The 27945-nt window shown below is 57.0% G+C and overlaps 1 protein-coding gene and 1 long non-coding RNA gene across 4 annotated transcripts; one reads left to right on the forward strand and one right to left on the reverse strand.

The window, feature by feature from the left end:
• The first annotated feature begins 14 nt into the window (after positions 1-14).
• On the forward strand, positions 15-27941 carry LRRC8A (leucine rich repeat containing 8 VRAC subunit A). 2 transcript variants are annotated; one of them, XM_004757153.3, is made up of 4 exons: positions 15-160; positions 3310-3416; positions 18768-20932; positions 26016-27941. In XM_004757153.3, exons 3-4 carry the CDS (start codon positions 18776-18778, stop codon positions 26289-26291), a joined length of 2433 nt encoding a protein of 810 aa, XP_004757210.1. In that variant the 5' UTR covers positions 15-160; positions 3310-3416; positions 18768-18775; the 3' UTR covers positions 26292-27941. The 2 variants fall into 2 exon arrangements, with proteins under 2 accessions (XP_004757210.1, XP_012914104.1); XM_013058650.2 differs by lacking the exon at positions 3310-3416 and having other exon boundaries at positions 29-160.
• LOC101694505 lies at positions 9058-18017 on the reverse strand. Of its 2 annotated transcripts, XR_006607446.1 has the most exons (5): positions 17975-18017; positions 17033-17143; positions 10046-10300; positions 9629-9754; positions 9058-9519 (listed from the first exon to the last, which is right to left on the reverse strand). It is a non-coding gene; the product is annotated as an uncharacterized LOC101694505 (long non-coding RNA). The 2 variants fall into 2 exon arrangements; XR_006607445.1 differs by having other exon boundaries at positions 17033-18012.
• Positions 27942-27945: the final 4 nt, after the last annotated feature.

Genomic DNA, 27945 nt, shown 5'->3' on the forward strand with positions numbered 1-27945 from the left:
GCTCGCGCCTGTGGTGACGTCACTTCCGGGGCGGAGGAGGCTGAGTGGTGCAGTGAGGGACAAACAAAAGGAGGCGCCGGAGGGGCGCAGCGGCCGGCGGCGGGACGGAGCGGCGGGGGCGCGGGGCTGCCTACTGGGCGGCCGGACCGGGCGGGACCAGGTGAGTGGGTGGGGCGGGGAAAGGGGCACGAGCTGTCACTTCTCGAAACCCACTCCTGCACGCCCCCGGCCAGCTGCCGGGCTCCGGGCGCTTCGGGCAGCTGGGGCTCTGCCCGCCGCGGCTGGCTCCCTGGGGGCCTCCCGCGGCAGCTCAGTTCGGCCTACCTCCTGGCTCCCCAGTACTCCGGGTCTTCGGGGCCCCACCCTCTCCCCGGCGCCGCGGCGCGCGAGCCCCCTCCCAGGCACCCCAGTGCCTCCCTGCGCTCTACATACCGGGAGTTTCCGCCTGGGCTCCCCCAGGTCCCCTTGTCATCCCTTGGGTTCCCCCAGAGCCTAACTCCTACACGCACACCCTCCCCACTTCGTAGAGGTTCCACCTTGAAACCTTTCCTTGGCAGCTTTTTTTTTTTTTTTTTTTCCGTTTTCAAAGGTTTCCCCTGTTCTCTTCTCCTGGGCTCCTGGCCCCCTCCACTTCCCTCGGACCCCTCCCTCCTCTTGATCCGGCGGGAACCGTGCCCTGACTTGGGGGCCGGATCCCTAGCTAAGATCTTGGGGCTCGTCAGCCCCGGGGGTTCGCGGGGGGAACCGGTTCAGGGTCTGAGGCCCTGCCCATGTTCTGTGCATCTGTATGGGCCCGAGAGCCCGATCCGATGAGGTCCGGACTGGAGATCCAGCAAAGTTGGTTCCCAGGCTGAAGAAGCGTAGCCAGGGTGTTTGGGGTTCACGATGATTCTGCTTCTTTTGTTGACTGCTTTTTCCCCTTGGTCTGGACTGGAGTGAACCAAGACTGGGCTGGTGCTCAGCTGATGCAACTACGGACTGCCTTTTTTGGGAAGGAGGAGAGATGGTTGGGGGGTGTCCGACACTCTTCTGATTAGGACTTGACTGGAAGGGTGGGGCTGAGCACGCTCTTCTGATGCTTCTTCCCCGGCTCTGTCCCAGGAAGCCTTTGGAGGATGAGGTGTGAGGGTGAGGAGAGCGAGAGCTTGTGAGGGAAAGGGAATTTGGGCCTAAATTGTGGAGGAGGGATTTGGTGGAGCTGAAAGGTCCCCATGGGCCTCACCCATCTTTTCCATTAGGAGTTTCTTTAACCTCTTTGAGCAGACAGACCAGCAGACAGACAGACTGTGGGCAGGAGGAGGAGGAGGTGGTCTGTTGCTGGTCATATTTCCTGCAGAGCGGATGGGGGAGTGGGAGTTCGTTCGTTCAGAGGGCTGGGCAGTGCCCGTGGTTCAGTCACACTGGCATTGCCTTCATGAAGGTCAAGTCTTCCTCTGGCTTGTGAGGGGAGGCAAGGACAGATGGCTTGTGCTGGAGGACTGGAGAGATGCTGGGGCATGAATGGTGGGCCTCTGCCTTCCCAGTCTTAGAGGTGCTTTGGGGTCTGGTCTCATGTCTCTCTGCCTTCCAGGATACAGAGCAGGGGCCCAAGAAATGTTTGTGACCCCCCCCCAACTCAATGCTATGTTTTTGTACTCCATTCTGTGGGCACACCCACTAGGAAGCAGTTTTCTTTGCAAACTTCAAGTGGCCTTTCTGGACAGAGGGGACTCCTGAGGATTTCCCCGTTGGGTCAGAACTTGGGGAAGTGGCTGGGACTTGGGTTGTTGCCTGGCGTGGGCCGGACCTCATCTGCAGGAGCTGGAGGGAAGAGATCACCCGGGTTCCTGACTCCCTCTCCTGAGAGTGGAGGCGATCCCAGATTTTCACATGAGGACACTGAGGCACAGGTTGATGGTCTAAGACCTCATGGGATGGGTGTAGGGTCCTAGAGCCCAGCACACCGTCTCTCCATCCTGGATCCTTCAGTCATTCAATCATTCATTCGTTCATTCATCCATTTAGCCATTCTTTAGTAAGTACCTGGCCCGGACCAAGAATGATGCTAGAGAACACAGTTCCTGGCCTCCTGAGCTGCGGTCTGGGAGGAGAGGCAGGCAGGAAAGCACTGCCACAGTGGCCAGCATAATAATAGAAATATTACAGAGGAAGGAGGCATTAGCTCTGGGTGAATATGTTGGCGGTGGTCAGCGTGTATTTCCCGGAAGAGGGAGGACTAGAACAATCAGTGACCGGGAGTCCCAAGGCCTGAGTTCTGGTTCAGGCTGTGCCATGGTCAGGTGACTGGGTTGTCCAGCCTCAGCGGGGACCCTATCCTTGAGGAGCACAGGGTGGGGGTAGAGTCTGGCTCAGAGGCCTCTGTGCCTTTACAACTCTAGGTACTTTTCTGCTGGTTGCCGTCACCCTGTGTGGGTTTGCTGGTTAACATGACCTATCTCTCCTCCAGGCTGAGGACTGTCTTCTGCTTCTTTCCTCCCCGCATGATGCCTGGCATGGAGTGGGTGCGTGAAGTGCTCACTGGTACCCATGGTTAAAAGGCTCCACAGTCCCTCCCAGAGCCATTCAGTTCTCTGTGTCCGCCGGTGCACTCCCCACCTGCACTCCCTCCTTCCTCTCAACTCCTGCTTATCCTTTGGCCTTTCCTGGTGGCTGAGCCGCCATCCTGGCTACGTTTAGACACTCCCCGCCCACCAACCCCTACTGTGGTCTGATCATAACTTCCCTCCTTACCCTGCTGACTTATCCTTTTCAGTTTTGTGAATGGTTCTGAGCAGTGCCTGGGGTGTAGTAGGTGCTCACTAAATGCGCCCTGACTCATAGGTGCCGGCTGGAATTTGTGTTTGAGTTGAACTCATCTGTCCGGGCTGAGGCTGTGCCTTGGCCTGAATTCAGCCCCCCCCCCCACCATGGCTCCTGTCTTGCCACCTTTCTCCTCCGGTCCGAGATCTACTCAGACTGAACCACTCCGCGCTGTCTAGATGTGCTGTTGCTTCTGCCTGGGATGTTCTTTCTCCCGCTTCTGCTCTTCCTCAAAAGTCAGTTCGGGCAACACCTTGTCCAGGGAGCGCCCCCCGCACTCCCCGGTCTCGGTCTAGGGCTTCCTCCACGTTCTCCTCGCTGCCCGGTGCCCCCAGCAGAGCCCTGGGCTCCCCAAAGCCAACTGTAACCGTAACTTGGCATCTCCCAGCAGCCTGTCTGGTTCCCTCTTGTCACCCCGGGTGCCCAGCTGTGGGCCTGGCACCGAGCAAGCGCTCAGAGAGCGTTGGCAGCCCAGCAGGGAACGCTGACGGAAGCTCTTACTTCTCGTAGGGAGGCTGCTTCCATGGAGCGAGAGGAATGCCAAGACCCTGCCCAGACAGACGTGGGCCAGCCCCAGCACCGGCAGCCAGCACGCAGATAGCAGAGTCGTCCACGGGGTAAGGATGGGGCCCCTCTCCCTCCAGGCCAGCCCCGAGTCAGGTGTCTTCCCCAGCTTAGAGGGCAAAGGGCGCGCTCTCCATCTCTGCGGTCCTTTGCCCTTACCGTACACCCAGGGCATCCAGGGCAAAGGCGGCAGGAGACAGCACGCTTCTTCTTCCTTCTCCCCGCTCAGTGGCTGGCGGGGGAAGATGCGGCTGCTGGACTTGAGATGCCCTTGTTAGGTCTCGTTGTGAACCTCAGTTCTTTTCTCTCTCGGCGCAGATCTTGTCAGTCTAGGCTGTTAACCAGACCGTCTTGTGACCACGTCTCCCGAAGTGTGTTCCATGGAACACCAGCTTCTGCGGTCGTGGTGGTTTGATAACCCTGGGTAACAGGTTGTCCCCGCTGCAGGACTTAGCCTTGACTGCGTGGAGTGAGCTTGACCTCCTCAGAGAGGGAGCCAGCGCACTGTGTGTCCCCACACTTATTTGATCATGTGGACCCCTTTGGGGACCAGGGTTCCTGGGCCTGCACTTTGGAAACCAGTTCCCAGAGGCAGGAGAGTGCCTTGGTTAAAGACCCAGACTTCGTGGTCAGACATGGGTTTGAATCTTCTCTGTCAAGTGTTCAGTGAGTGATGGGGGGCCAGTCACCCTGCCTCTCTGAGCTTCAGTTTCCTGAGCTGTAAAGCAGCCATAATTTTAGCACCTTACCTCGCCGTAGGGTATTTTCAAGATTCAGTGTGTTGATAGAGGGATGGCACTTAGCAGAGTATGTCCCGGGACCGTTCCGTAAGCTGAGCGGCATTGGGTGGCCCATTTTATAATTTATAAAACCACCATTATCGGTGATTTTCTCTGGCCATTTGAGGACGTGTAGGCAGTGGCCTTTGTCCCTTGTTTACAGTTGTGGAAACTGAGGTTCGGGGTGGGGGGGAAGCCGCTTGCCCAAGAGTTCAGGAAGGAAGGAGGGATGTGGGGCTGGAGCCAGATCCCAGAATCAGGTCAGAGTCCTGTGTCGCACACCTGAGACCTCCCTGCAGCCACCTGTCCCCTCGGGTTTTGGTTAAGGAAGACCTGGCCCTCCCTAGCGTGGATTTTAAGAGAAATAAGAATCTTTGGGGGCGGGGGTAATTACCAACCTAGTTGCGCGTTTGCTGTTATGTTTTTATAATGTTTTGATTTCGATGTCATGGAAAGCGAAAGTCTCCCGTGATCCCCATCTCCAGAGATACGGACGGGGAGGAGCGTGCGGTTCCACGTGTGCTATTACCGTTCGCTCACCTTTCCCGCGCCAAGTGTCCGTAGGGCTGTTGCTTCGCAGTTTGCCTCCATTTCATTCCGCCCCCCCGACCCCCCACCAGGACCTCTTTCCCAGGCAAGGGGGGATCTGCGTGTGAGTCCCATCCGTGTGAGTCCCGTCCGCACGGCCCTGCTGCTCCCCTCTTTGCCACCCTGGGCTTCAGAGCCACGCGTGAGGGCATTTACAGCAGCAGCACAGGGGGGGGTTAGGAAACGCCTGGTGTGTGATTTTGTTGACTCTCCTGTTTATTGGGACAAGGTCAGCAAACCCCAGCCCTGCCCTGCTGGAGTTTCCTGTTGGTTTTAAGGAACTCTGCCTCCTGGAGAGGAGAGGGGAGGCCTGAGCCGAGGTCTCTCTGGCGAGGGATGAGCAGGAAGCAGCAGGTCCTACTTATCTGAGATCAGAATTCCTCCTCTGTGCCAGGGACAGTGTGGAGACAACAGCATGGGCAGGCCTGGGAGGTTTCAGTCTCTGCTGTCGCCTGGGGCAGTGGCCAGGTTGGGGGTTGGGAGGGACACGCACGAGTTGCCGTGTTGTCTGAGTGTGGCCTGGGCTCATTTACCCCCGGCAGTGCCCTGGGGACGCCTCGGTCCCTTCAGAGGGCTCTTTTCAGGTTTTGGATTTTTGTGTTTTTCTTTAAAGATTTTATTTATTTGACAGAGAGAGAGAGTGGGAGAGGGAACATGAGGCAGGGGTAGTGGGAGAGGGAGAAGCGGGCTCCCTGCGGGGCTCGATCCCAGGACCCTGAGATCGTGACCTGAGCCAAAGGCAGATGCTCAACTACTGAGCCACCCAGGCACTCCTTAAGATATCATTTTTAAGTAATCCCTACACCCAGCATGGGTCTCGGACTCACAACCCCAAGATCAGGCGTCACACCACCAACTAAGCCAGCCAGGTGCACCCCTCTCCTTTCAGGTTAGGTTGTTTGTTTTGTTTTGTTTTTTAATTTATTCATTGAGAGAGACAGTGAGAGCATGAGCAGGAGGAGGGAGAGGCTGAGAGAGAGGGAGAAGCTGATTCCTAGATAAGCAGGGAGCCTAACATGGGGCTCGATCCCAGGACCCCGGGATCATGACCTGAGCTGAAGGCAGAAGCTTCGCCGACTGAGCCACCCAGGTGCTCCTCCTTTTGGGTTGTAATCTGGAGGGTGGGCAGGTGAGGAGAGGGCTGCCCTGTGACCTGGGTCTAAAGACACTCTGTAGGGACAGGAGGGGTTTCAGGGCTGGCCGCCTGCTTTGTGGTCTGGCAGGGTCCGACCCTGGTGGGCTCGTCAGGCTCACTGGCCTGTCTTCCTCACCTGTGTTTCTTCCTGTTCTTCCCTACAGTCTCTTTTTCTTCTTGTTGGAGACACTTCTGACCCCAGGAGCTGGCCTCTCCGCCTCCTCCCTCCTCCTAGTAGCAGGGCCTTCGTGCCCCCGGTCGTCCTCCGAGGCCGAGGTCTGAGCACCGGGCGGGCAGTGTGCCAGGTCACCGCATACACATAGCAGCCCCTCCCCTGTGATGTGGTTCCACCACTTTTGCAGGTTCAAGGCCAAGGCTTGGAGGGACGAGGGCTCTTGCATGGGTGGCAAAGCTGGGACTTGAACCCGGATGTTTGCCTTGGCAGCCTGGGCTCTTTGTACCCTACCTTCCGGTTTTCTTCTCCAGGTTCTCAGGCTCCGGGGCACTTCCGAGCTGCCCAGGGGCTTGCTTTCAGTGCTGGGTTCCCCGGGACTGCCCTGCCCCCTCAGCAAACACCTGCAGAGTCGGACCTGGGGATGGGATCGGGGGCAGGAATCTGCCTTTTGAGGACACTGCCAGGCGGGCATGAAGCTGGCGGGCTACAGATGCCAAGCAGGGCGACGCATTCAGCCCTGGTCCCGGCCTCTGATCAGTCCTTGGTGTAGAAGCAGGGCCAAGCTCCCCTCAGGACCGGGGGTTCTAGTGACTCCCCAGTATGTGCAGGGGGGTTCACCATCCCTCTTCAAGGATGTGTGGGACTGAGGTTTCCAGAATGGCTTTTACTCCCAGCCACAACATCCCTTGCTGTCTTTCCCAGTGCGTTCCTACTGCATCTCGTAGCAAGTTCTAAGTTTAACTGTCTCTTGAGGGCCAAAAACCTCAAAATTAAATGGACTGCTGCCGTACAGCCTGCCGGGAGCGATGTTTCTCCGAAGGGAAAGTGGCTCTAGAATTCCCAGACGCCCTCAGAGGCGCCGCGGCCAAACTCACGCCCTCTGACGGGGTCGGCTGTGGACAGGTGTGCTGAGCAGCGCCTGGGCACGCAGGGATCCTGCCTTTCCCCCCCTCTCTCCGCCCCCTGCTTCTCCATCTCTGGGGGGCAGCCCCCCTCCAGCCCGGAGAGCTGGGCCACAGGCAACAGGTTGGCCTCGGTCCCGGTCCCCTGGGGTCTCACAGATGTGTCTGCAGCCTCCCGTGGGTGCTCTAGCCCGCCATTCCGTAGCCAGTCCTGGCATGCGGTGCTGGTGCTCGTAGCTGACTGAGGCCCCTCTGTCCCCATGGGCCCAGACCTGGCAGAGTGGGGCTCCCTTCTAGAGTTTCCTTCGAGCTATCCCTGAGACACCAGAGGCATCTGCGTGTGTTCCACTGGGGTTCCCTGCAGACCGCTTGGTTCCTCAGGAAAAGGGGGTCTTGTTCTAGGAAGCATTTCTGGAGTTCTGGATGCTCAGGGAGGGCTCAGGAGGCCTGCTTGCCTTTGAGGCAGATTGGTATCATAGAAAGTCAGCCCCGTGGGGCTCTGTCCCACCACCTCCTGGCTCTGTGGCCTTGGGCGGGTCATTTAATCTCTCCTCAGTAAAGGCACCGGTGAAACCTGGCAGGACAGTGAGGGCAGCTAACACCGCAGTCTTAAATATGCGGCGGGCGCTGGGCCAGAGCTTTCCACGGACTCTGTCATTCAGTCCTCGCTATAAAGTCATGAACCATTTTACAGATGAGGAAACCAGAGCCCTGGGAGGGAAAGTTGGTGACTTTCCCAAGGTCACCCGCAAGTGAAGTGACAGGGAGCTATGGCCAGGAAGCAGTGGGCACAGTGTTGGCACGTCACCCGTCTCCGTAGCTGGGGGCTCCAAAGCCAGCCTGGTGGGGTGAGGGGGCAGCTCGGGCCTCCAGCTGGCCTGCTGCTCCGTGGGCTTGGCTTGGGAGCCCCCGGTGGGTGTCCCTCACTGGTTACTCTTCGCCCCGAAAGGTAGGCCGCAGCCTGGCAGGATCGCAGGAGGACACACCTGCCTGGGAGGCGCAGCCCAAATGTGAGAGCAGTTTGGAAACAACTTGTGCCTTCCGCCTCCTGCCCTGACGGTGTCCCCTCTTCCTTTCCCGGGAAGTGAGGGTGTGCCTTTCTCTGCGGGCTGAGTGCCAAGCCAGGCAGTGCCCCCAGCCCGTGGCTGACTCACCCCAAGTGGGTGTGGGGGCCTAGAGGGCAGTGCCCCGCTCCCGAGTGGGTGGGGGCTGTGCGCAACTGATGACGAGGGGAGACCTTTCCTCCCACTCCTGGCTCTGGGACCAGAGGAGGCCCAGGGGGGCTGACCGAGGAGGAGATTCACAGGCCCGGAGCCCTTCCGGAACAGGGCCGCTGACCCACTGTCTTCCTCAGGCCTCTGGGGAATGGCCCTTCCCCCTTCCCTGGGAGCGCGGCGGAGGGACAGACGGCCTTCCCAAGTGTGGTATGAGGAGCAGCGCCGGCCTCCTGCCTCCCCTCTTGCCCGGGAAGCTTGCCCAGCATCTCTGTTTGGTCTTGAACAAAAGGCTTTCTGTGCCCTGTTTCCCCACAGCCCAGCCCGCTGGCCCTGGCTCGAGTGTGAAAGCCGAAGGCCTGCAGGCTGACACAGGGGCTAGGGCATGCTTGGGTGGTCTGCCTCTGGGCCGGAGTGGGCTGCAGGGCATGTCTCTGACTCTCTTCCCCGTCTGGAAGAAGCGTTCAAGGGAAATCAACAATGTCGAGGGGTCCCTAAGGGGCGGTCTGAAAGCAAATCCCCAGCTCTCAACCTCCATCCTTTCCTGGGGCCCTGAGCCTGGCAAGGCTCTTGAATGTGGCCTGTGTGATGGAGCAGGTCCTGGAGGGCTCCTGTGCCTGTCCTTGTGGCTCAGCCCCGACCTGGGTGTCTTCCCCCACTGAGCTCCAGGAGGGTTTTCTGCGATGGCAGGTGAGCTGTGACCAGAGCGCACCTTCCTCTGGGCGACAGGCAGGATACATTATGTCACTGAAGTAGTCACAGTAAGCCCCTGAGGTCGGTTCGGCAATATTCCCATTTTGCAGTCAAGGAAACTGACTGCAAGGGTCTTTTGTTCCCAGGGTCTGAGCTTACCCAGCCTGGGCTCTCCTTCTCTACAGGGAGGACGGTGCCCTGTGGCGTGTCTGTCACCTGGGTGGGGCGGGCTGGGCGGGTTCACCTTCTCCTAACACGGTAGAAGGCAGGTACTTCTTGTCAACTTTTACAGTCTCTGAAACCACACAGTGAGGAAGGTCTCTTCTCCCCAGATATTTTTCCTACTCCTAAAAGCTCCAGTTTTAAATGATAGAAGAGAGTGTGTCGTATAGACAACCCTCCCCAATCTTGCCCACCCGCGGACTTAACGATATACAATTCTATGTATAGCTTTCCAGATTTTTCTATGCGTACAGCCATAAGTTACTGATAGAATTTTTTTTCGAAGAAGAATGAGATCATGCTTCTCTTTTCCTAACTTCATTAAATTGCGGTCAGATGCACGTAACTGGAAAATTACCGTCCTCACCATTTTTAAGTGTCCCTTCAGCAGCATTAACACCGTCATGTCCAGGGGCAGCCACCACCGATCTCCAGAATTTGTGTTCATCTTGCAAACCGGAAACGCCCTACCAGTAAACACTCGCTCCGCACCCTCCCCTCCCCCAGCCGCTGGCCGTACCCTGCTACTTTCGGTGTTTATGAATTTGCCTGCTTACCTCATATGAGTGGATTCCTGCAGGATTTGTCCTTTGCGACTGGCTTCTTTCACGGAATCTATGTTTTCCTCTACTGGATAGCATCTTTTTTTGTGTGTAATATCCCTTTGGACATATTTTGGGTCCCTGTATCCAGAGAGATGAGACAGGGAGCACTATTCTTATTTTAAAGTTGTGAAAACGGAGCCTGGGGCTAGTAATTGGTCCTGGGGTCTTGGAAGGATTTCAGACGAGAGCTGGCTTTGAACCTGTGTCTTCTGCAGCTCCAAAGCTTATGCTCTTTGCACTCCCTGAGATCTGCCTGTCATCAAGGGAAAGATAGGGACTCCCCCGGTTGCATCTCTGACCTCCCTCCTACCTCCCCGGGGCAGGAATCCTCCAGCCTCGCCAGAGGGATCCAGCCCAGCGTCTCCCCACCTGTGCTGTGATCTCTGTGGAAAGGGTCTGGCTGCCTCCTCCCGACTTGGGCAGCTCCCTAGGGGCAGGGCAGCACCAGGCAGGGGTGGGACTGCCTTCTGCAGGGTCAGGATCGTCGGAGACCACAGGTGCTGCCGCTCTGGTCAGCAGCAGGCTGGTTGGAAGGAGGAGCTGAATTTGCTGCCCTGGCACTGAATGGGTCCAGACCCGCTGCCTCCCGCTGAGCCTGGCAGGTGCGAGGACCAGAGAGGAGGCCTGCCAGGAGGGGTAGAAACAGGTGATTATTTTGGTAAATTTTGTATGAAGTAGTCTAAGTACACAGAAAAGGTTGAAACCAGAGCAAATATCATATCCAGGACTCAGCTTTGTCAGACCTTCATGTTTTTCATGAATTGCTTCAGATATAGTCTCTCTTTCTCAAAATATTTGGGACACAAGTGAAGCATCTTCCCCAATCCCTTTCTCTTCCCTCTCTGGATGAAATTATTATCTTTTTTTTTTTTTAAAGATTTTATTTATTTATTGGACAGAGAGAGAGAAAGAACACAAGCAGGGGGAGGGGGAGAAGAAGAATCAGGCTTCCCGCCGAGCAGGGAGCTGATGTGGGGCTCAATCCCAGGGCCCTGAGATCAAGGCAGACGCCTAACGACCAAGCCACCCAGGTGCCCCTGAAATCATTATCTTGATCCGGGGCCTCTCTGTGCACGCTTCTATAGATGTACTAGGGTACATACGGTATAGAAACTCTTGTGTAACCCGTAAGGAATTAGTCTGTAGCGTGTTTTTTGGCTGAGGTTTGTTTTTGAGGTCTGTTCTTGTTGGTACGTGCAGGTATAGATTATTAATTCGCTGCTTTAGCATTCCAGTGTATGAGGATGATGATTTATCCTTCCTCCTGTTGATGGATAGGTGGCTGCTGACTTGCGGCCATTCGGAACAACACCTCAGTGAGCATTTTTGTCCATGGCTCCATGTGTGTGTAAAGCGGTTCCCTGATTCTCTGAGATCTCGAACTAGGAGAGAAGTGGCTACATTGTAGGATGTGTGCTTCCTAATCTCAGGGGGGAATTCAGCATTTTTGCCAGTCACAGGGTAGTGAAATGGCCTCTGATTGCATTCCCTGATTAGTAACGAGGTTAGGAATTAATTTCATATATTAATTGCCATTTGCATTTTTTCTTATGAGTTGTCTATTCATTTTTTTTCAAGATTTATTTACTTTAGAGAGAGAGAGCGTGCACGTGCACACGTGTGTGTGCATGAACTCACGGTAGGTTGTGGGGGGTAGGGGGAGGGAGGGAGAGAACCTCAAGCAGATTCCCTGCTGAGTGCGGAGCCCAACTCCAGGCCGGATCTCACGCCCCAGAGATCATGACCTGAGCCGAAATCAAGAGTCAGATGCTCAACTGACTGAGCTGCCCAGATGCCCTATTTCTGTATTTTGCCGTTTCTTTCTATCGGATTGTCTCTTTCTTGGGTTTGTAGGAGTTCTGTATTTATCCGTGATAGTAATCCTTTGAAGTTATGCACATTGCAAAGATCTCTAACAAGTCTGTGGGTTCTTTTTACTTATTACGTTCTTCAGTGTGCATACGTTTTAACTTAATGTGACCAAGATATCAGCCTTCTCCTATAAGGATGAAGGATGCCTCTTTGTGATGGGAAATCCTTTCCCGTCCTAAGTTGATCTTTTAGCTCTTTCTTTAAACATTTTCAGGTTTTGGCTTAGGTCTTCAGTTCATTGGAATTCATTTTCATATAAGGAAGTGGATGAGGCTATGCCTTTTGCACACGAGTAGCTGAGAGCCGGATCCGTTCCTGGATGCCCGCTCTTAACCCCGATCCACAAAGCCAACACTGTCAAATCAGTTTCCCGACATTTCGGGGTCTGTTTTTAGGCTTGCTCTTCTGTTCCTGTGGTCCGTCCATCTATCCCTTCGTCAGCACCACACTGGCTGAATGCCTGTAGCTTTGTAGAAAGTGTTCTCCCACCTTGTTCTTCCAAATTGTTGTAGGTATTCTTTTTTTTTTTTTTTTAAGATTTTATTTGTGAGAGAGAGAGAGAACGCATGAGCAGAGGGAGGGACAGGAAGAGAGAGACAGAGAATCTCAAGCAGATTCAGTGCTGACTGCAGAGCCCAACATGGGGCTCGATCTCACCACTCGGAGATCATGACCTGAACCGAAATCAAGAGTCAGATACTCAACTGACTGAGCCACCCAGGCTCCCCTGTTACCTACGTCGGCATTAACATACTCCAGACAGTTTTCCTCTCACCATCAGGTGTCTTGCTCTAACGTGTTTTCATTATTTCATAGTTTTCTATCGTCTGATCATTTAATAAGTATTTAACCAGTCAGCTCATAATGGGCATCTGGGTGGTTTCCAGTTTTCCTAGGGCATGAATAACGCCGTGATGAACATTCCCGTAACTGATTCTTGTGCTAGAATCTGTCCCAGACAATGGCCGCCTCCCTCCCACTGCCTCCTTCCCGGGCTCTGCCCAATTCAGCAGATCTCTCCACCGTATTCTGGGCTCTACCTAAGGGACCCAGATGAATCGGGAGTGGCCGCTGCCCTGCGGGACTCCTACCCTCCCCAGTCCCTCTCGGTGGCCTCTTGGCCACTGCCTCCTGAGCTTTTCCTGCGTGCAGCCAGAGGTCTCCCATCTCAGTGGTGATGTTGATCCCCGACTTCTAGGAGGGCCCAGTCTCTGGCTCAGAGTGAGGCCTCTGTTCTGGAAGAAGGAGAAGTAGCCGGACCAGAACTCAGAGGACAGCAAGGCAAATTGCCTTTTTGTCTTTTCTCAGCCACCTGAGTTTAACTTGTTCGTCTTTGTCCTCTCTTCAGGATCCTTTCCACACCCCCCTCCTCTTATGGCAGAGACCTGACCTGATCTGACCCAATTCCCCATTGTCCTCTCTGAACTGCCCTCTCAGGGCTTTAAAAGAACACCTGATCACCATCCTTGAGGGCCAGCCTCTCTCTCTTCTCCTTCCTTCCTCTTTTTTCTTTCTTTCTCCCTCTCTCTGCCTTCCTTCCTTCCAAGATCTTATTTATTTATTTGAGAGAGAAAGAGAACTTTGAGAGAGAGAGAGAGATCACAAGCAAAGGAGGTGGGAAAGGGAGAAGCAGACTCCCTGCTGAGCAAGGAGCCCAGTGCGGGGCTCGATCCCAGGACCCTGAGATCATGGCCTGAGCCGAAGGCAGAGGCTTCACCGGCTGAGCTGCCCAGGCGCCCTCTTTCTTCCTTTCTTTTTTTCTTTCTTGCTTTCAGCTGTTTCTTTGGAACTCTGCTCTTGTTTCAATCACAAAGATAATGCACACTGATTAAAAAAAATTACAGTTTCCTTTCATTCTATTTCCTTTTTTTTTTTTTTTTTTTTTTTTATTTAACAGACAGAGATCACAAGTAGGCAGAAAGGCAGGCAGAGAGAGAGGGGAAAGCAGGCTCCCTGCTTAGCAGAGAGCCCGATGCGGGGCTCGATCCCAGGACTCTGGGACCATGACCCGAGCCGAAGGCAGAGGCTTAACCCGCTGAGCCACCCAGGCGCCCCCCCTATTTCCTTTTTTTTAAAAGATTTTATTTATTTATTTGACAGAGTTCACAAATAGGCAGAGAGGCAGGCGGGGGGCGGGGGGAAGCAGGCTCCCTGCTGAGCAGAGAGCCCTATGCAATGCGAGGCTCAATCCCAGAACCCTGGGATCACGACCTGAGCTGAAGGCAGAGGTTTTCACCCACTGAGCCACCCGGGCGCCCCATCCTTTCATTCTGTTTCTTATTCCCACTCTGAGAGGGCAGTCCTCCCCACAGTGCAGGGACTTTGGTCAAGGGCTTATGGGACTGTATTTATTTATATTTGTAGATCTCACTTGTTTCCTCAGTAGCCTTACAGACAGAGCTCCCTGGTCCATTGAAAAGGCCACATTGTGTTCTAGTGGCAGGAGGTGCTCACTGCCCTTCTCGGGCCAGGCCCCGCCTACCCGCGTCTCTGCCTGGTGTCTGCGAGGCCTGCGGGTAGGGCTCTCCTTCTTCTGTTTCCTTCCTTTCTGCTCCTGTTCTGGGCACTTTTCAATGACCCCTGACTGTCTGTTGAAGTTAGGGTTGGTCTGGGGGGTCAGGCCCGCATGTGATTCAGCCCCCTTCCTCAAATCAGGGGTTGCTAAGGCTCAGAGACATGAAGACACCTGCCCAGGGTCACTCCACTATCCAGGCCAGAGCCCCAGCTGGCCCTGCTGTCCCTCTAGCACTAAGCTCACACCACGTAGCTCGGCGCTTGCTCTCCTCCTGACCCGGGGGCCACACACAGGCAGTTTGGAAATACTCATTTCTGTGACTTCTTATAGTCCTGAGAACTTGGTGGGGCATCTGTTCCCACCCCCCAGTTTATGGACAGGGAGACCAGTGTGCCACCTTCTAGGGAAGGAGTCCTGACTCCTGGACACGTCATTCCCTCCATGCCAGTGAGAGGCAGGAGTGACCAGGACAAGGGGGTGTCTGCTGGCATCAGCGGCTCTGGAACCAAGTCTCGCGGGCAGACCTCAGGGCGGGATGCAGTTGGAAGGGAGGCGTCCACGATGGGCCCAGGTCTGGGATCACATGCCTCTGTGTACCTTGACCACCTTTTACAAAATGTGGTCACATCCACAACAGAGTCTCTGCTCCCTTCAGGGCAGGGAAACAGGCCCTGGGAGGGAAGCTGTTCCACACCCCTGCTAGGACGCCATACCGTTTAGGGAGGGCTCAGTACAGGGAGGGGATGAACACACTAGCTGCCTGAAGTGGCCTGGAAAGGGTTTTTTCTGTAACTGGGAAGGAAAATCCCCACTTCTTGGATCTGCCCCATTTCCCTGTGGTACTCTCCCGACCGGACCAGCTGCCATGTGGGAGCTGTCCTACCACTGTGGCCCCCTGGAGGCCCTACATGCCCGGGCTCCCCTGTGGATCTGTCTTTGAAGGTGGCTTCTGTCACTTACAGGTGGTGTGAAGTTGGGGACATGGCTTTTCTCTCTGAGCCTCAGTTTTTCCCTGTCTGTAAAATGGTTATAGAGAATATTTCAGCCTTGAAAAGAAAGGGAAGGGACGCCAGGGTGGCTCAGTTGGTTAAGCAGCTGCCTTCGGCTCAGGTCATGATTCCAGGGTCCTGGGATCGAGCCCCACATCAGGCTCCTTGCTCAACGGAGAGCCTGCTTCTCCTTCTCCCTCTGCCTGCCAGTCTGCTTACTTGTGTTCTCTCTATCTCTCTGTCAAATAAGTAAATAAAATATTTTTTTAAAAAAGAAGAGAAAGGGAATTCCGACGTCCATGCCAAAACATGGATGAATGTTGAGGGCGTTCTATTACCCAAGATAAGCCAGACATCACGAGACAAACACTGTTACGATTCTGCCTCTATGAAGTACCCAGGCCAGTCAACTTTATAGAGACAGAAAGTAGAGGGGTGCCTGGGTGGCTTAGTGGGTTAAGCATCTGCCTCTTGATTTCGGCTCAGGTCCTGATTTCAGGGTCATGAGATCAAGTCCTGCATCTGGCTCCGCACCAGGCGTGGAGCCTGCTTAAGACTCTGTCTTAAGAACTGTCTTAAGAACTGTGGAGCTAGAGTTTAGTTGGGGACAGGATTTTAGTTCAGCCAGGTGGAAGCGTTCGGGAGACCCGTGGTGGCAACGGCTGCACCGTGGAAGTGTATTCAGCGACACTAAATCATAGACCTAAAAAAAGGTTAAAGGGATAAATTTTATCCTATGTATATATTTCAGAATAAAACAATCTTGAGAAAAAAATGGGTGGGGGTGCCTGGCTGGCTTTGTCGGTAGAGCACCACTTTCGATCTCAGGATTGTGAATTCAGCAGGTTGGGTGTAGAGCTGACTTAAAAAAAAAAAAAAAAAAAGGTGCCAGAGCAGTGTGCATGTCCTAGACTTGGCGGGGAGTCTTCAGTCTGGGAATGGCAGCTGCCCCACCCGCAATCCCACCCCTCCCATTGGGTGTTTAGTGCCCTTGAGTCACTGGCTCCTGGGGCCGGTCCCTGCAGGGAGATCCCTGCCTAGGGGATCTATTTCCTTCCCCAGGGCCCTCTGGGCTGGGTGGAGCTGGTAGAGCCAGAAGCCCCTGCCTCGGCTTCCTGCCTGCCGGATGCATAGCCCTGCCCACATCCCCCTGAAACTCACTGCTGCGCTCCTCCACACCACACCCAGACCCTGCCCTGCCCTGACACCCTCGTGGCCCTCTCTTGAGATGGGCTGATTTTGCTGAGCGTCCGCTTTGTTCCAAGGACTTCTGCCCCAGAGGAGCATGACGGTGGGCACCTTGGCCCACCTGCCCCAGTCTGCGCTAAGCACAGCCGAGTGTGACATTCCAGGGGCGCTTCTCAGCGGCGCTGGAGGTGTCTGTGCAGAACCTGAGGGCAGGAGCCAGCCAGGGCCTCCCCAGGCCCTGCAGCAAGGTCAAGGCCGGCAGATCCCAGTCAGCCTTGTTGGCCTCGACTTCCCCCACGCCCTCAGCAAGGGCTGCTGGAGAGCAGGCTGCCCAGCCTCCTAGCTGTTTCTTCTTGGGGGCCTGGTCTTGGAGCAGGAGCCCCTTCCCTGGCATCCCTGGGGACTAAGGCCTGGGGTTTGGCTCCTGAATCTTCTTTCCGGCGTTCTCCCAAAACCCTGTGGGGTGCCGGGGGAGGGGAGCGGAGTACTGCGACTTGTCCGGAATTCCACAGTGAGTTGGTGGCCAAGGAGCGACGGAAGCACGGCAGAGCGAGAGGGTGACCCCACCCTCTGAACAGGCCACCCCCACCCCCCACCCCCACGAGGCTGGTCCTGCACTGGACCCCCGGCTCTGCTTTCCAAGCCAGGGCCCCTGGCTCTGCTCCCCTGACCCTCCAGGAAGCCTTTCTCCGCGGGAGGTGGCTGTAGCCACGACGGCCCCTTGCCCTGTTGCAGGCTCGCAGGTTCAGTGTGGACACTCCCCTGCCTCTCCCACTGCTGCCCACAGCTCACCGAGAGGTCCCTGAGGCGTGGAACACACCTTGGTCACTTCTATTGTCCCCGGAGGGCTGAGCCAAGGGCTGGTGGCCAGTTCAGGATGTGCTTGAGACCAGGTGTTTAGGGCTGGAGGAGGGGAAGAGCCAGACATGCCAGAAGGGAACTGATGGGGCGGTTTCCTCTCGCTCTCAGCCTCCCGTTCCCTCACCTTAAACGGAGCAGTGAACAGTGTCTACCTTGGAAGTCAAGAGGTGACATATTCAAGGAAAGCCCCGGGACAGCAGGGGCCCAGAGGCAACTCCTCACGGGGAGGCTGGGTATCCTCGCTGGGAGGCTGGCACACCCATTCTCCCTAACGGGGAGGCGGCAGCCACATCCTGCCTGGTCATAACCTGCACCGCCCCCAGCGTCTGGCGTCCTGCCGGGGTGGGTAGTCTCTTTCTGGACACTCCAGGGGCAGGCTGTTACATGCCCTCAGGCCTTCTGCCTTGGCCCCTCCTCCTCTCCTGTCCCCAGCCTTTGGGTGCCTGCTTGGATGTGGACTTGGGGAACTGGGAAGGGAGGGACAAGTGTCCAAGTGTCTTTCAGCTGAAGGCCAGCTGTATGACTCAGCGGGCCGCCCCTGGAGTGCCCCCTTCCCAGGAGTGTGGGTGGGACGAGGAGCCAGCCGGTCATTAGCGGCCGGGGCCTTCCTGTGGGGTGGCCGTTCACCCTGGCCTGGGAGTCCTGGCCTCCCTGGGAAGGCTGACCTCTGGGCTGGAGCTGGTGGCCCAGGGCGGGTGGTGGTGTCTGCTGGCCCAGTCGTGACCTGAGTTCTAGGAATCCCAGGGGACAGGGAAGCTGGACTCTGGGGCGTGATCTCTTGGTGCTCTTGGCATAGGCAGGTGGACAGGGGGCCTGTGAAGCAATGAAGACCCAGGTGGGGAGGTGGAGGGACAGCCCTGGGCTTGGTCTTACCTCTGCCAGGAGCAGTACAATGATGTTGGGCAGGTGACTTTACTTCCCTGAGCTTAGTTCCTTATATACATGTAGATGCACAGAGCCGAGGTAATAATCATACATGTGACGTCATCTAGTGTGGGGCGGAGACCAGTCTTGTTTTCTTGTCCTTTCTCTGCTTGGCCCCACCCCCTATCATGCATGCGCATGTGTGAGTGTGCCTGTGTGTGTGTGTCTGTGTGTCTGTGTCTCTCCCCTCAGATCCTATATGGACATAATTACATGAACCCTTGCAGAGTTTTTTAAACATCCCCATTTGTTTTACAAAAGTGAGTTCACATCAAGTCCCCTCTTGTACGTTTAGATTTCCAACACTTAGAGGGAACCTCTTCCGGTCACTGGGGCAGCGTCATGGCACCGGGTTCCAAGCGAACTGAGAGATTTCAACAAGCCCCTCTGGTCAGTCTGATCATTAATAGGATGGAGTCTGGACAGGAATTCCCGATGGCTCCCGCTAGAACCCTGGGGAGGCCACATTAGCAATCTGTCGGCACAGCTCCTGCGTCAGTGCTCAATCTTCATGTCTGTTAAATGGGGAAGCGGCCTGCCTTCTCTGGTGGTGGTTTCCCAGCTATCTGGTGACCAGATGGCTTCTAGAGAGAGGCCGATCAGTGCGCCCCCATGTGAGTGGCAAGGCTGTGACGTCTCCCAGCTAGACACCAGGTGAAATTTTGGACAGTGGGTGTGTCAACTCCAGGGTCCCAGACGGCCGGGCCACCCTGGTTAACCCCCTCCTATGGGTCCTTTTCAGATTGAACCATGATTCCAGTGACAGAGCTCCGCTATTTTGCGGACACGCAGCCAGCATACCGGATCCTGAAGCCGTGGTGGGACGTGTTCACCGACTACATCTCCATCGTCATGCTGATGATTGCGGTCTTTGGGGGCACGCTCCAGGTCACCCAGGACAAGATGATCTGCCTGCCTTGTAAGTGGGTCACCAAGGACTCCTGCAATGACTCATTCCGGGGCTGGGCAGCCCCGGGCCCGGAGCCCAGCTACCCCAACGCCACCGTGCTGCCGACCCCCGGCACGGGCCCCACGGGCATCAGGTACGACCTGGACCGGCACCAGTACAACTACGTGGACGCTGTCTGCTACGAGAACCGCCTGCACTGGTTCGCCAAGTACTTCCCCTACCTGGTGCTTCTGCACACGCTCATCTTCCTGGCCTGCAGCAATTTCTGGTTCAAGTTCCCGCGCACCAGCTCGAAGCTGGAGCACTTCGTGTCCATCCTGCTCAAGTGCTTCGACTCGCCCTGGACCACGCGGGCCCTGTCCGAGACGGTGGTGGAAGAGAGCGACCCGAAGCCGGCCTTCAGCAAGATGAACGGCTCCATGGACAAGAAGTCGTCGACGGTCAGTGAGGACGTGGAGGCCACCGTGCCCATGCTGCAGCGGACCAAGTCCCGGATCGAACAGGGCATCGTGGACCGCTCGGAGACAGGCGTGCTGGACAAGAAGGAGGGGGAGCAGGCCAAGGCGCTCTTCGAGAAGGTGAAGAAGTTCCGTACCCATGTGGAGGAGGGGGACATCGTGTACCGCCTGTACATGCGGCAGACCATCATCAAGGTGATCAAGTTCGTCCTCATCATCTGCTACACCGTCTACTACGTGCACAACATCAAGTTCGACGTGGACTGCACCGTGGACCTCGAGAGCCTGACGGGCTACCGCACCTACCGCTGCGCCCACCCCCTGGCCACGCTCTTCAAGATCCTGGCGTCCTTCTACATCAGCCTGGTCATCTTCTACGGCCTCGTCTGCATGTACACGCTCGGGTGGATGCTGCGGCGCTCCCTCAAGAAGTACTCGTTCGAGTCCATCCGTGAGGAGAGCAGCTACAGCGACATCCCTGACGTCAAGAACGACTTCGCCTTCATGCTGCACCTCATCGATCAGTACGACCCGCTCTACTCGAAGCGCTTCGCCGTCTTCCTGTCGGAGGTGAGCGAGAACAAGCTGCGCCAGCTGAACCTCAACAACGAGTGGACTCTGGAGAAGCTGCGCCAGCGGCTCACCAAGAACGCGCAGGACAAGCTGGAGCTGCACCTGTTCATGCTCAGCGGCATCCCCGACACCGTGTTCGACCTGGTGGAGCTGGAGGTGCTGAAGCTGGAGCTGATCCCGGACGTGACCATCCCGCCTAGCATCGCGCAGCTCACGGGGCTCCAGGAGCTCTGGCTGTACCACACGGCGGCCAAGATCGAGGCGCCGGCCCTGGCCTTCCTGCGCGAGAACCTGCGGGCCCTGCACATCAAGTTCACGGACATCAAGGAGATCCCGCTGTGGATCTACAGCCTGAAGACCCTGGAGGAGCTGCACCTGACGGGCAACCTCAGCGCCGAGAACAACCGCTACATCGTCATCGACGGGCTGCGCGAGCTCAAGCGCCTGAAGGTGCTGCGGCTCAAGAGCAACCTGAGCAAACTGCCGCAGGTGGTCACCGACGTGGGCGCGCACCTGCAGAAGCTGTCCGTCAGCAACGAGGGCACCAAGCTCATCGTGCTCAACAGCCTCAAGAAGATGGTCAACCTGACCGAGCTCGAGCTGATCCGCTGCGACCTGGAGCGGATCCCGCACTCCATCTTCAGCCTCCACAACCTGCAGGAGATCGACCTCAAGGACAACAACCTCAAGACCATCGAGGAGATCATCAGCTTCCAGCACCTGCACCGCCTCACCTGCCTTAAGCTCTGGTACAACCACATCGCCTACATCCCCATCCAGATAGGCAACCTCACCAACCTCGAGCGCCTCTACCTGAACCGCAACAAGATCGAGAAGATCCCCACCCAGCTCTTCTACTGCCGCAAGCTGCGCTACCTGGACCTCAGCCACAACAACCTGACCTTCCTCCCCGCTGACATCGGCCTCCTGCAGAACCTCCAGAACCTGGCCGTCACGGCCAACCGGGTGAGTGCGGGCCCACCGGCTGCAGCGCCCCGGGCTGGTGGGGGCGTGTGGTGGGGAGGGGTTTGCTCCCGAAGCTGGGCATCTCCGACTGGTCGGGATGGTCAGATGCTCCTAGCTGGGGCAGGTCCTCACCTGTGGTTCCCAGAACCACCTGGGAGGGGCTGGTTGTCAGATTCCAGGGCCATCCCCTACTCCTCCCCTGGATCTCCTGACTCGGGATCACTGGGCTGCCAGGGGGCTGTCTCTGCCACAGGATGTTGCAGAATCCTTTTGCTGGGAGGGATGGTGGTCTGTCCCTGCCGAGGTGACCTGGGGCAGATTTCTCGTAGGCAGGGATGTGCAGGGACAAGAGATCCAAGGGTTGGGTTGTGGGAGGTGAGGCTTAGCCTGGAGCCTGTTCTAGACCACATCGGGAGCTGAGGGGCCGCCCTGGGCCCGTGGGGCACAGGAACCGTGGGTGCCTGGTGCTCACTGAGGCGGAGCCGGGTGGTCTCTGCAGCTCTCGCCACCCCCCCACCGACACACCCTTCTCCCTCTGCTTGTCACCACCCGCCTTTCTGGAGAGGAAATTGTGCAAACCATTTCAGGCCAGCCGTATGGGAGGCCACGCCCTGGAGACGCCCAGGAAACCGTGTGTTCCAGCCCCTTGCCTGGCCAGGGAAGCCCCCACACCCACGGGCCCCTTCTCAGAGGCAGGCGGGTGGGGTTGAGGGCTGGGTGCTCCTGTGGCTTTGTGGTCTGGCCCCTGTGGGGCTAATAAAGCCGCAGCCATGGAGGGATCACCCCCTGCCCACCCGTCCTGGGGATCTGTGTGAAGAGTGATCTGTTCCGGTTTTCTACTTTCAGGGTGGGACATGGTGAGGCAAGTGGTGGTGGGATTCCAAAGCCCGGGGTGGGGACTGTGGAGACCTGGTTCCGATACCGCCTCTGCGCCTCCTTCCCTCGCAGCCAGGGGCACCGAGCAGCCCACGCTGTGTGGGCACTGTGCTCTGGGCAGCACCTCTCTCCAGCAGCCTCAAGCGCAGGGGCAGGTGGGACCTGAAATCCCCACCCACCCGGCCCCAGGAAAGGACGCACTTCCTCCAGTGTCCCTCAGATTGGAGGGTCTGGGCCTCCCTCCCCTCTTCCCTAAGCCTCCCTTACTGCTAACCACCCTGACTTGTCCATGTATCCGAGAAAGAGTCACAAACTCTCTCTTCCTCCCCCAGATTCTGACTTAGTGTCCAAGGACCGAGGTCAGATCCCAGATTGCTTCACGTGGGAGCATCTGCCCCCAGGGCCTGGGACAGACTGTGGATCAGAAAAATTGGACTCCTGGAGGGAAGCCACATGTGGGGAGCACCAGACAGATCCCAGCCCCTTCTTTAAGGGCTTCCCAGAGCATACTGTGGGGGCCGGATTGCCCCTGGAGTTGGGCCCGACTAAGGCACCTCAGGACCCTTTGTAACCTGCCTCCTATGTCCTGGTGGCCCACGGGCCCTGCACTGGCTCTGTGTGGCCCCCCCAGGGCTTGCTGGGCCCCCCTTCCAGGTGGAGGACCCATCAGGCATCCAGCCTGGCTCGCAGTTCTGTCCCCTACCCCTGGCTCCTCACCCCTAGCAGGACCTTGAGGTCACATCAGGCCTTTCGGCTGAGGTCACCCCTCAGGAAAGGAGCTAGAGACAGGCACGCTGTCCCGAGGAAGGAGATCCCCTGCTCACTGCTTAATCACATCCTGTCCCCGCTCCTGGAATGCCAGAGGCCTTAGTAGGGGAAAAGTTCACTTGGGCTGGTGCTTGTCAGGCCCATCCTTTTAAATTGGAGCCCCTCTCCTCCCTTGTGAGCTACCTGGGGCTTCAGGTAGACCAGGAGGGGAGGCAGGACCCAGCTCGGGCCTCAGCCGCTCTTTCCCCAGGTTTAAACTCAATGAATAGGCGTGAAAGATGCTCGTGGTCTTCAGATTCATTTATTCATTCTTTCATTGATTTGGCAGATGTTTTTCGAGCATTCGTAGGGTAGAGGAAGGTGACCCAGGGACAAATAAAGCCCCCGGCTGCCCATCTCGAGGCTCCTGGTCAAACACAGGGGTGGTGTCAGCCCAGATTTAGGGCAGGCAGACGTCCTGGAGGAAGGGACATCTCCCGTGGCCCCGAGGACGAGGGGAAGTTAGCCAGATGAAGGGGAAAGGGAGAGTCCAGTAGGTCCTGACAGTGCGGGGCGGGGGGTGGGGGGTGGGGGATCGGTGATCTAGCAGCCCCTGGAATTTGGACTTTCCCCTGAGGTCAGGGCCGGAAGGCGTCCTGTTCTTCCCTCTTGTTTCCATGCGATCTTTGTTGCCCTTGTCTGGTGACGTGGATCTTGGCTCTTTCATTCAGTGCCTGACACAGAGCAAATGTTCACCAAATTCTCCAAGTAGATGAAGAAACGAGTTGACTGATAATTGGGAGAGATTGTTCTTGCTGCAGTGAGAGGCGTTGGGTTTGAAGGGCACGACGGAGAAGTCGAGCTGGCAGAGAACCCTGGTGGTGCCATTGGTGGGCAGGGTAGGGGGTGAGGCCTTGACTGACAGAGGCTGCCCTGGGTGGAGAGATTTTGGTGGGAGAATCCGCAGGATAGGGCTGGATTGGACGAGGGAGACAGGGAGAGGTCTGAGGGACTAGGGGTTTCTCACTTGGCTGCCTGGGAAGATGGGTCGTTGAAACAGGATGCAGGAGGGGTCACCACTGGTTTTCCGAGAGGAGAGTGTATGTCCCATGTTGGGGGTCTGGGGCCCCTGGGACATCCAAGGGACCATGTTGGGTCAGCTCGCAGCTCAGGGAGTCCTCTCTGTCCCTGCCAGGGCTCCTGGAGGAAGAGGTGTCCTTGTTGAGCTCACTGCGGGGAGAGGATGGCGGGAGAGAGGAGTCTGGCTCAAGCGCGTGGGCTTCCAGCACGTGGGGCGGTCGGCTGAGGGACGGATTCGGGTCCAGTGGATTAGGAGGGACTGTTGGTGACTCTGGCCATGTGGTTTCAGGGGTAGACAGGGGCAGAAGCTGGATCACAGCTGAAGAGAGACAGCGTTTTCTCCCACGTGGTTCGTCGGGATGGGGGAGGGCGATGGAACAGCCCCAGAGGCTTCTGGGAATATTGTCTCTTTTTTCAAAGACTAGGGGAATCTGGGGCTACTTAGTGCTGAGGGGGGAGCCATCAAGGTCCCTGGGAGGGAGGAGAGGACAGGACCCCAAGCCTTCCGCAGCCGAGTGACACCTTTGGGAAAGGACAGGTCCAAAGGACGGGGTGACTATGGCGAGGCACTGAGCCACTGGGGCACCTTCTCTTTTCTCTGGGGGACCTGGAGGCAGCTCACTGGCTGGGGCAGGGGTGCTGGGGAAGGGGCGTTTTAGGGAGGGAGCTCTGCACGTGAACCCCAGCTGTGGCACTCAAGGGGCCAGGCCTTTCATGCTGCCCTGACCCCTGTCTGAGCCACCAGACAGGGGTCGGGGGTCCCTGTGTGTGTGTGAGGGGGAGTGGACTCTCTGGGAGGCTCAGGCCTCTCTGTCCTTCGAGAGCCCACTTCCTGTCACGCCCTCTCACCTTCTTGTCCCTGACCTTTAGCCCTGCTCACCTGGAGGCCACCTTGGCTCCATCCTTGACCAGCACAACGATGGCTGTTTTTGGAGGCCCAGGTCGGGGTCTCTTTTCAGACAATAAGTCACCCAAGATCCAAGTCTGCCCAAAGGCCCTCAGCCACAGAACACTGAAGGCGAGAGGCATTGCCCGTCCTACCTCTCATTCTAAAAGGTCCAGAGAGGGAAAGGGCCTTGCCAATGAGTGCCATATTTGGAAGAATGGGAGCATGGCGTGGGCTCTGAATCAGAGGAAGCAAGGCTTGCTTACACCCTCTCCTGACCTTTGTGGCGGTGCATTCTTGGACACCCCGCCTCTGCAGGCCTCAGCGGGACAATGGGGACCGTGACAGAGCCACCTCCCAGGGCTTATTAAACAGTCTCTCCATCATCCTCACGCGGGATCGAGTGGGATCCGTTCTGCCCAGCCCTTCTGAAGGAGACTGTTCTGGTAAATAGGTTCAATGAGAACCCGGGTTTATAGCCGACTCCTCACAGAGGGCCGGGGAGAAGGCAGCATTTATGGACCTTTTCCTATGTGCCAGAGACTCAGCAGGGGCCCACTTGGGCCTGACTGTTTGCTCCTTGCTTTGCCGGCAGTGTGGACAGATAGCCGAGCCCAAGCTGTTGAACCTGGTTCCAGCTTGGCTCCCCCCTGTTCCAGCTGTGAACCTCTGGGCAGGTTAGCTTCTTTAGGGCCTCCTTGGTGAAATGGTACCCGACCTGGAAAGCAGAGGAAGTGTTGATATGGTATTTACCGGGGCTTCTGATGGGCAGATGAGCTAGTAGTATCAGTGCTCAGGGCAAGCCCACTGGGGAGGAAGCTGCATGGGGCATAATGATCCATACTGGACCCCCTGCTCTCATGATCAGGGTGTGACTTGACACATGAGGGGACTGAGGCCCAGGACAGGGAGGTGTGACAAGGCTGGGGTCCCCACCCCTATCAGAGTGCTCCCCGCACTTCTCAGCACCTGGGGTGTGTGACTTTTTTCAGCGTGCTGCTCTCTTTCATAAATCATTCTTAAACCAAGCAGGCCCCACAGCCTGGCTCCTAAGGAGCCCTGGGCAGTGGAGGAGGGGGCAGGATTGACAGTAGCTGGCCAGCGTGACCTGCTTCTTAAGGTGCCAAGCGCTGGGAGACAGGGAACTAGGGAGCCCCAGCCCTGCCCTCTCAGAGCCTGGCCAGGAGTGACAGGTGATTAAGCAGCTTTGCTGCAGAGGGATCGGTGACACTGGGGGCCATGAGTGCCCGAGGTGACCCAGGAGGTCAGGGAAGGCTTCCCGGAGGAAGTGAGCACAAGAGCTAAGACTTCCGAACCAGGTGGAGGTCAGGCGGGCTTTAGGCCAGATGGTGCTGCGGCCGGGGGCCCGTAGAGCTGAAATGGGTTTCAGAGGAGTGGCTGGTGCCTGGGGTGAGGGGCTGGGGAGACGCCTCAGCCAGGGCCCCCGGTCTGAGCTGCACCCCTCACTTTGGCTCTCTGCTCCCGCCCTTGCAGATCGAGGCGCTGCCCCCAGAACTCTTCCAGTGCCGGAAGCTGAGGGCCCTGCACCTGGGCAACAACGTGCTGCAGTCGCTGCCCTCGCGGGTGGGCGAGCTGACCAACCTGACCCAGATCGAGCTGCGGGGCAACCGGCTCGAGTGCCTGCCCGTGGAGCTGGGCGAGTGCCCGCTGCTCAAGCGCAGCGGCCTGGTGGTGGAGGAGGACTTGTTCAACACGCTGCCCCCCGAGGTGAAGGAGAGGCTCTGGAGGGCGGACAAGGAGCAGGCCTGAGCGCCGGCACACGGCTGAGCACCAGCCGCGGAGTCCGCAGGGGCCCAGGACCCAGGGACGACCAGCCGGGCCTCAGTCAGGACCGGAGCCTGGGGCTGGACGTTGGCCGGGCTGCGGCCCCAGGACCAGGACTGGACCCAAGGGGCTGGCCCCTTCTCTCCTGCTGAGACTCATGTCCCCCAGGGCAGGCGCCTGTCGGGGAGATCAGAGACCTATGTCTTCGAGCGCAGTATTTGGACAATCAGGGCCGCCCCCCTGGAGGCCGCCTCTGCGGGAGGCGGATCCCCGGGGCTGTCCATTTAGCTCTGGTATTTATTTTTCTGCACTTCCCCTCCCCTCCCTCCGGGTAACTTCTACATTCCCGACAAAGTTCAGCTCGGATCGGGAGTATGTAAGGAAGGGTGGGCAGTTTCCCTTTTCCTGTTTTCGTGATGCCACCGGTAGGACCTCCCAGACTTGAGCAGAGGGGTCCAGGGAGAACCAGCCACGATAGTCACCCCAGTGGTGCTGGGCTGGGTTCTGGCGGTGTGGCCCAGGGGACAGCAGGCCACCAGGTGGAAAGGCCAGGCCTGGGGCTTGTCTCATAAATTTTAGATTTTTTTTTTAAGTAAAAAAGGAAAAAAAAAAAAGAACTTTTTTTTTTAAAGCTTTGAAAATTGATGGTTTGGGTATTAAAAAGAAAAAAAAACTAAAAAAAAAAAACAACTGAAAAAAAAAAAACAGTGAAGGCCAGTGAGTTGGGGTCTCAGGGCAGGACGGCAGCTTCTCTTGAGCAGAGCAGCAAGACACTGAACTGTTTCCCCCCTGACCCCCCCCCCCCGCCCCTTCGGGGGCCTGCAGGCTACAGGATGTATTTGAGTCTGGTGTGACCTTGGTCCAGGAGTTCTGTTTGTTCCTCTCCTCTCCTAGGGCGGGGATTTTGTTTTGTTTTGTTTTGTTTTTGGTGTCTTGTTTTCTTTTTCCTCCATGTGTCTTGGCAGGCACTCATGTCTGTGGCTGTTGGCCAAAGGGAATGTTCTGGAGCTGCCAAGAAAGGAGGAGACTCGGGTCGGCTAATCCCCGGATGAACGGTGCTCCATGCTCCATGCTCCCCGTCCGTCCCCTGTCAGTGTTAAGGAGCCAGGAGGAGCTGCCCCGCCCGGACTCTGCTTCCCACCTGCTGTGTCAGGAGTTTGCCCAGTGCCATCCGTAGCCTCAGCTGCCAACGTCAGCCCCGTCACCTCCTGGTCCTTCAGAAGAGACCCTGGGAGGCGGGGTTGTTGGGGGCAGGCAGGGTAGGTCACTGCTTGGAGGGGCAGGCTCCCCAGGTTTGGGTTCCGGTTTCTGTCCCAGGTGCCAGGCATACACACGCCGCCCTCTCGGCGCCTGGTGGCAAGAAGCTCTTCACTTTAGATAAGCCACGGGGGTCCCTGCATTAGAAGGGTGCCCCGCCTTAGATCAATCACTTGGACACTAAGGCACGTTTTAGCGTCTCTTGTCTTCATGATTATGTCCCTTTGTCTGTCCATTTGTGTTTCTGTGTCATGTCAGCAGATGTAATCCTCAGAAATAATGCACACTAGCCTTTGATGACCATGAAGCAATCCGTTACATGAGGGTCTGAACTTGCAGACTCCATTCAAATATCAAATAAATCTATAACAGAAAGTAGCCT

This window comes from Mustela putorius, unplaced genomic scaffold (genome assembly GCF_011764305.1).
Source record: "Mustela putorius furo isolate JIRA1106 unplaced genomic scaffold, ASM1176430v1.1 tig00000596_pilon_pilon_pilon, whole genome shotgun sequence".
Lineage (NCBI taxonomy): Eukaryota > Metazoa > Chordata > Mammalia > Carnivora > Mustelidae > Mustela > Mustela putorius.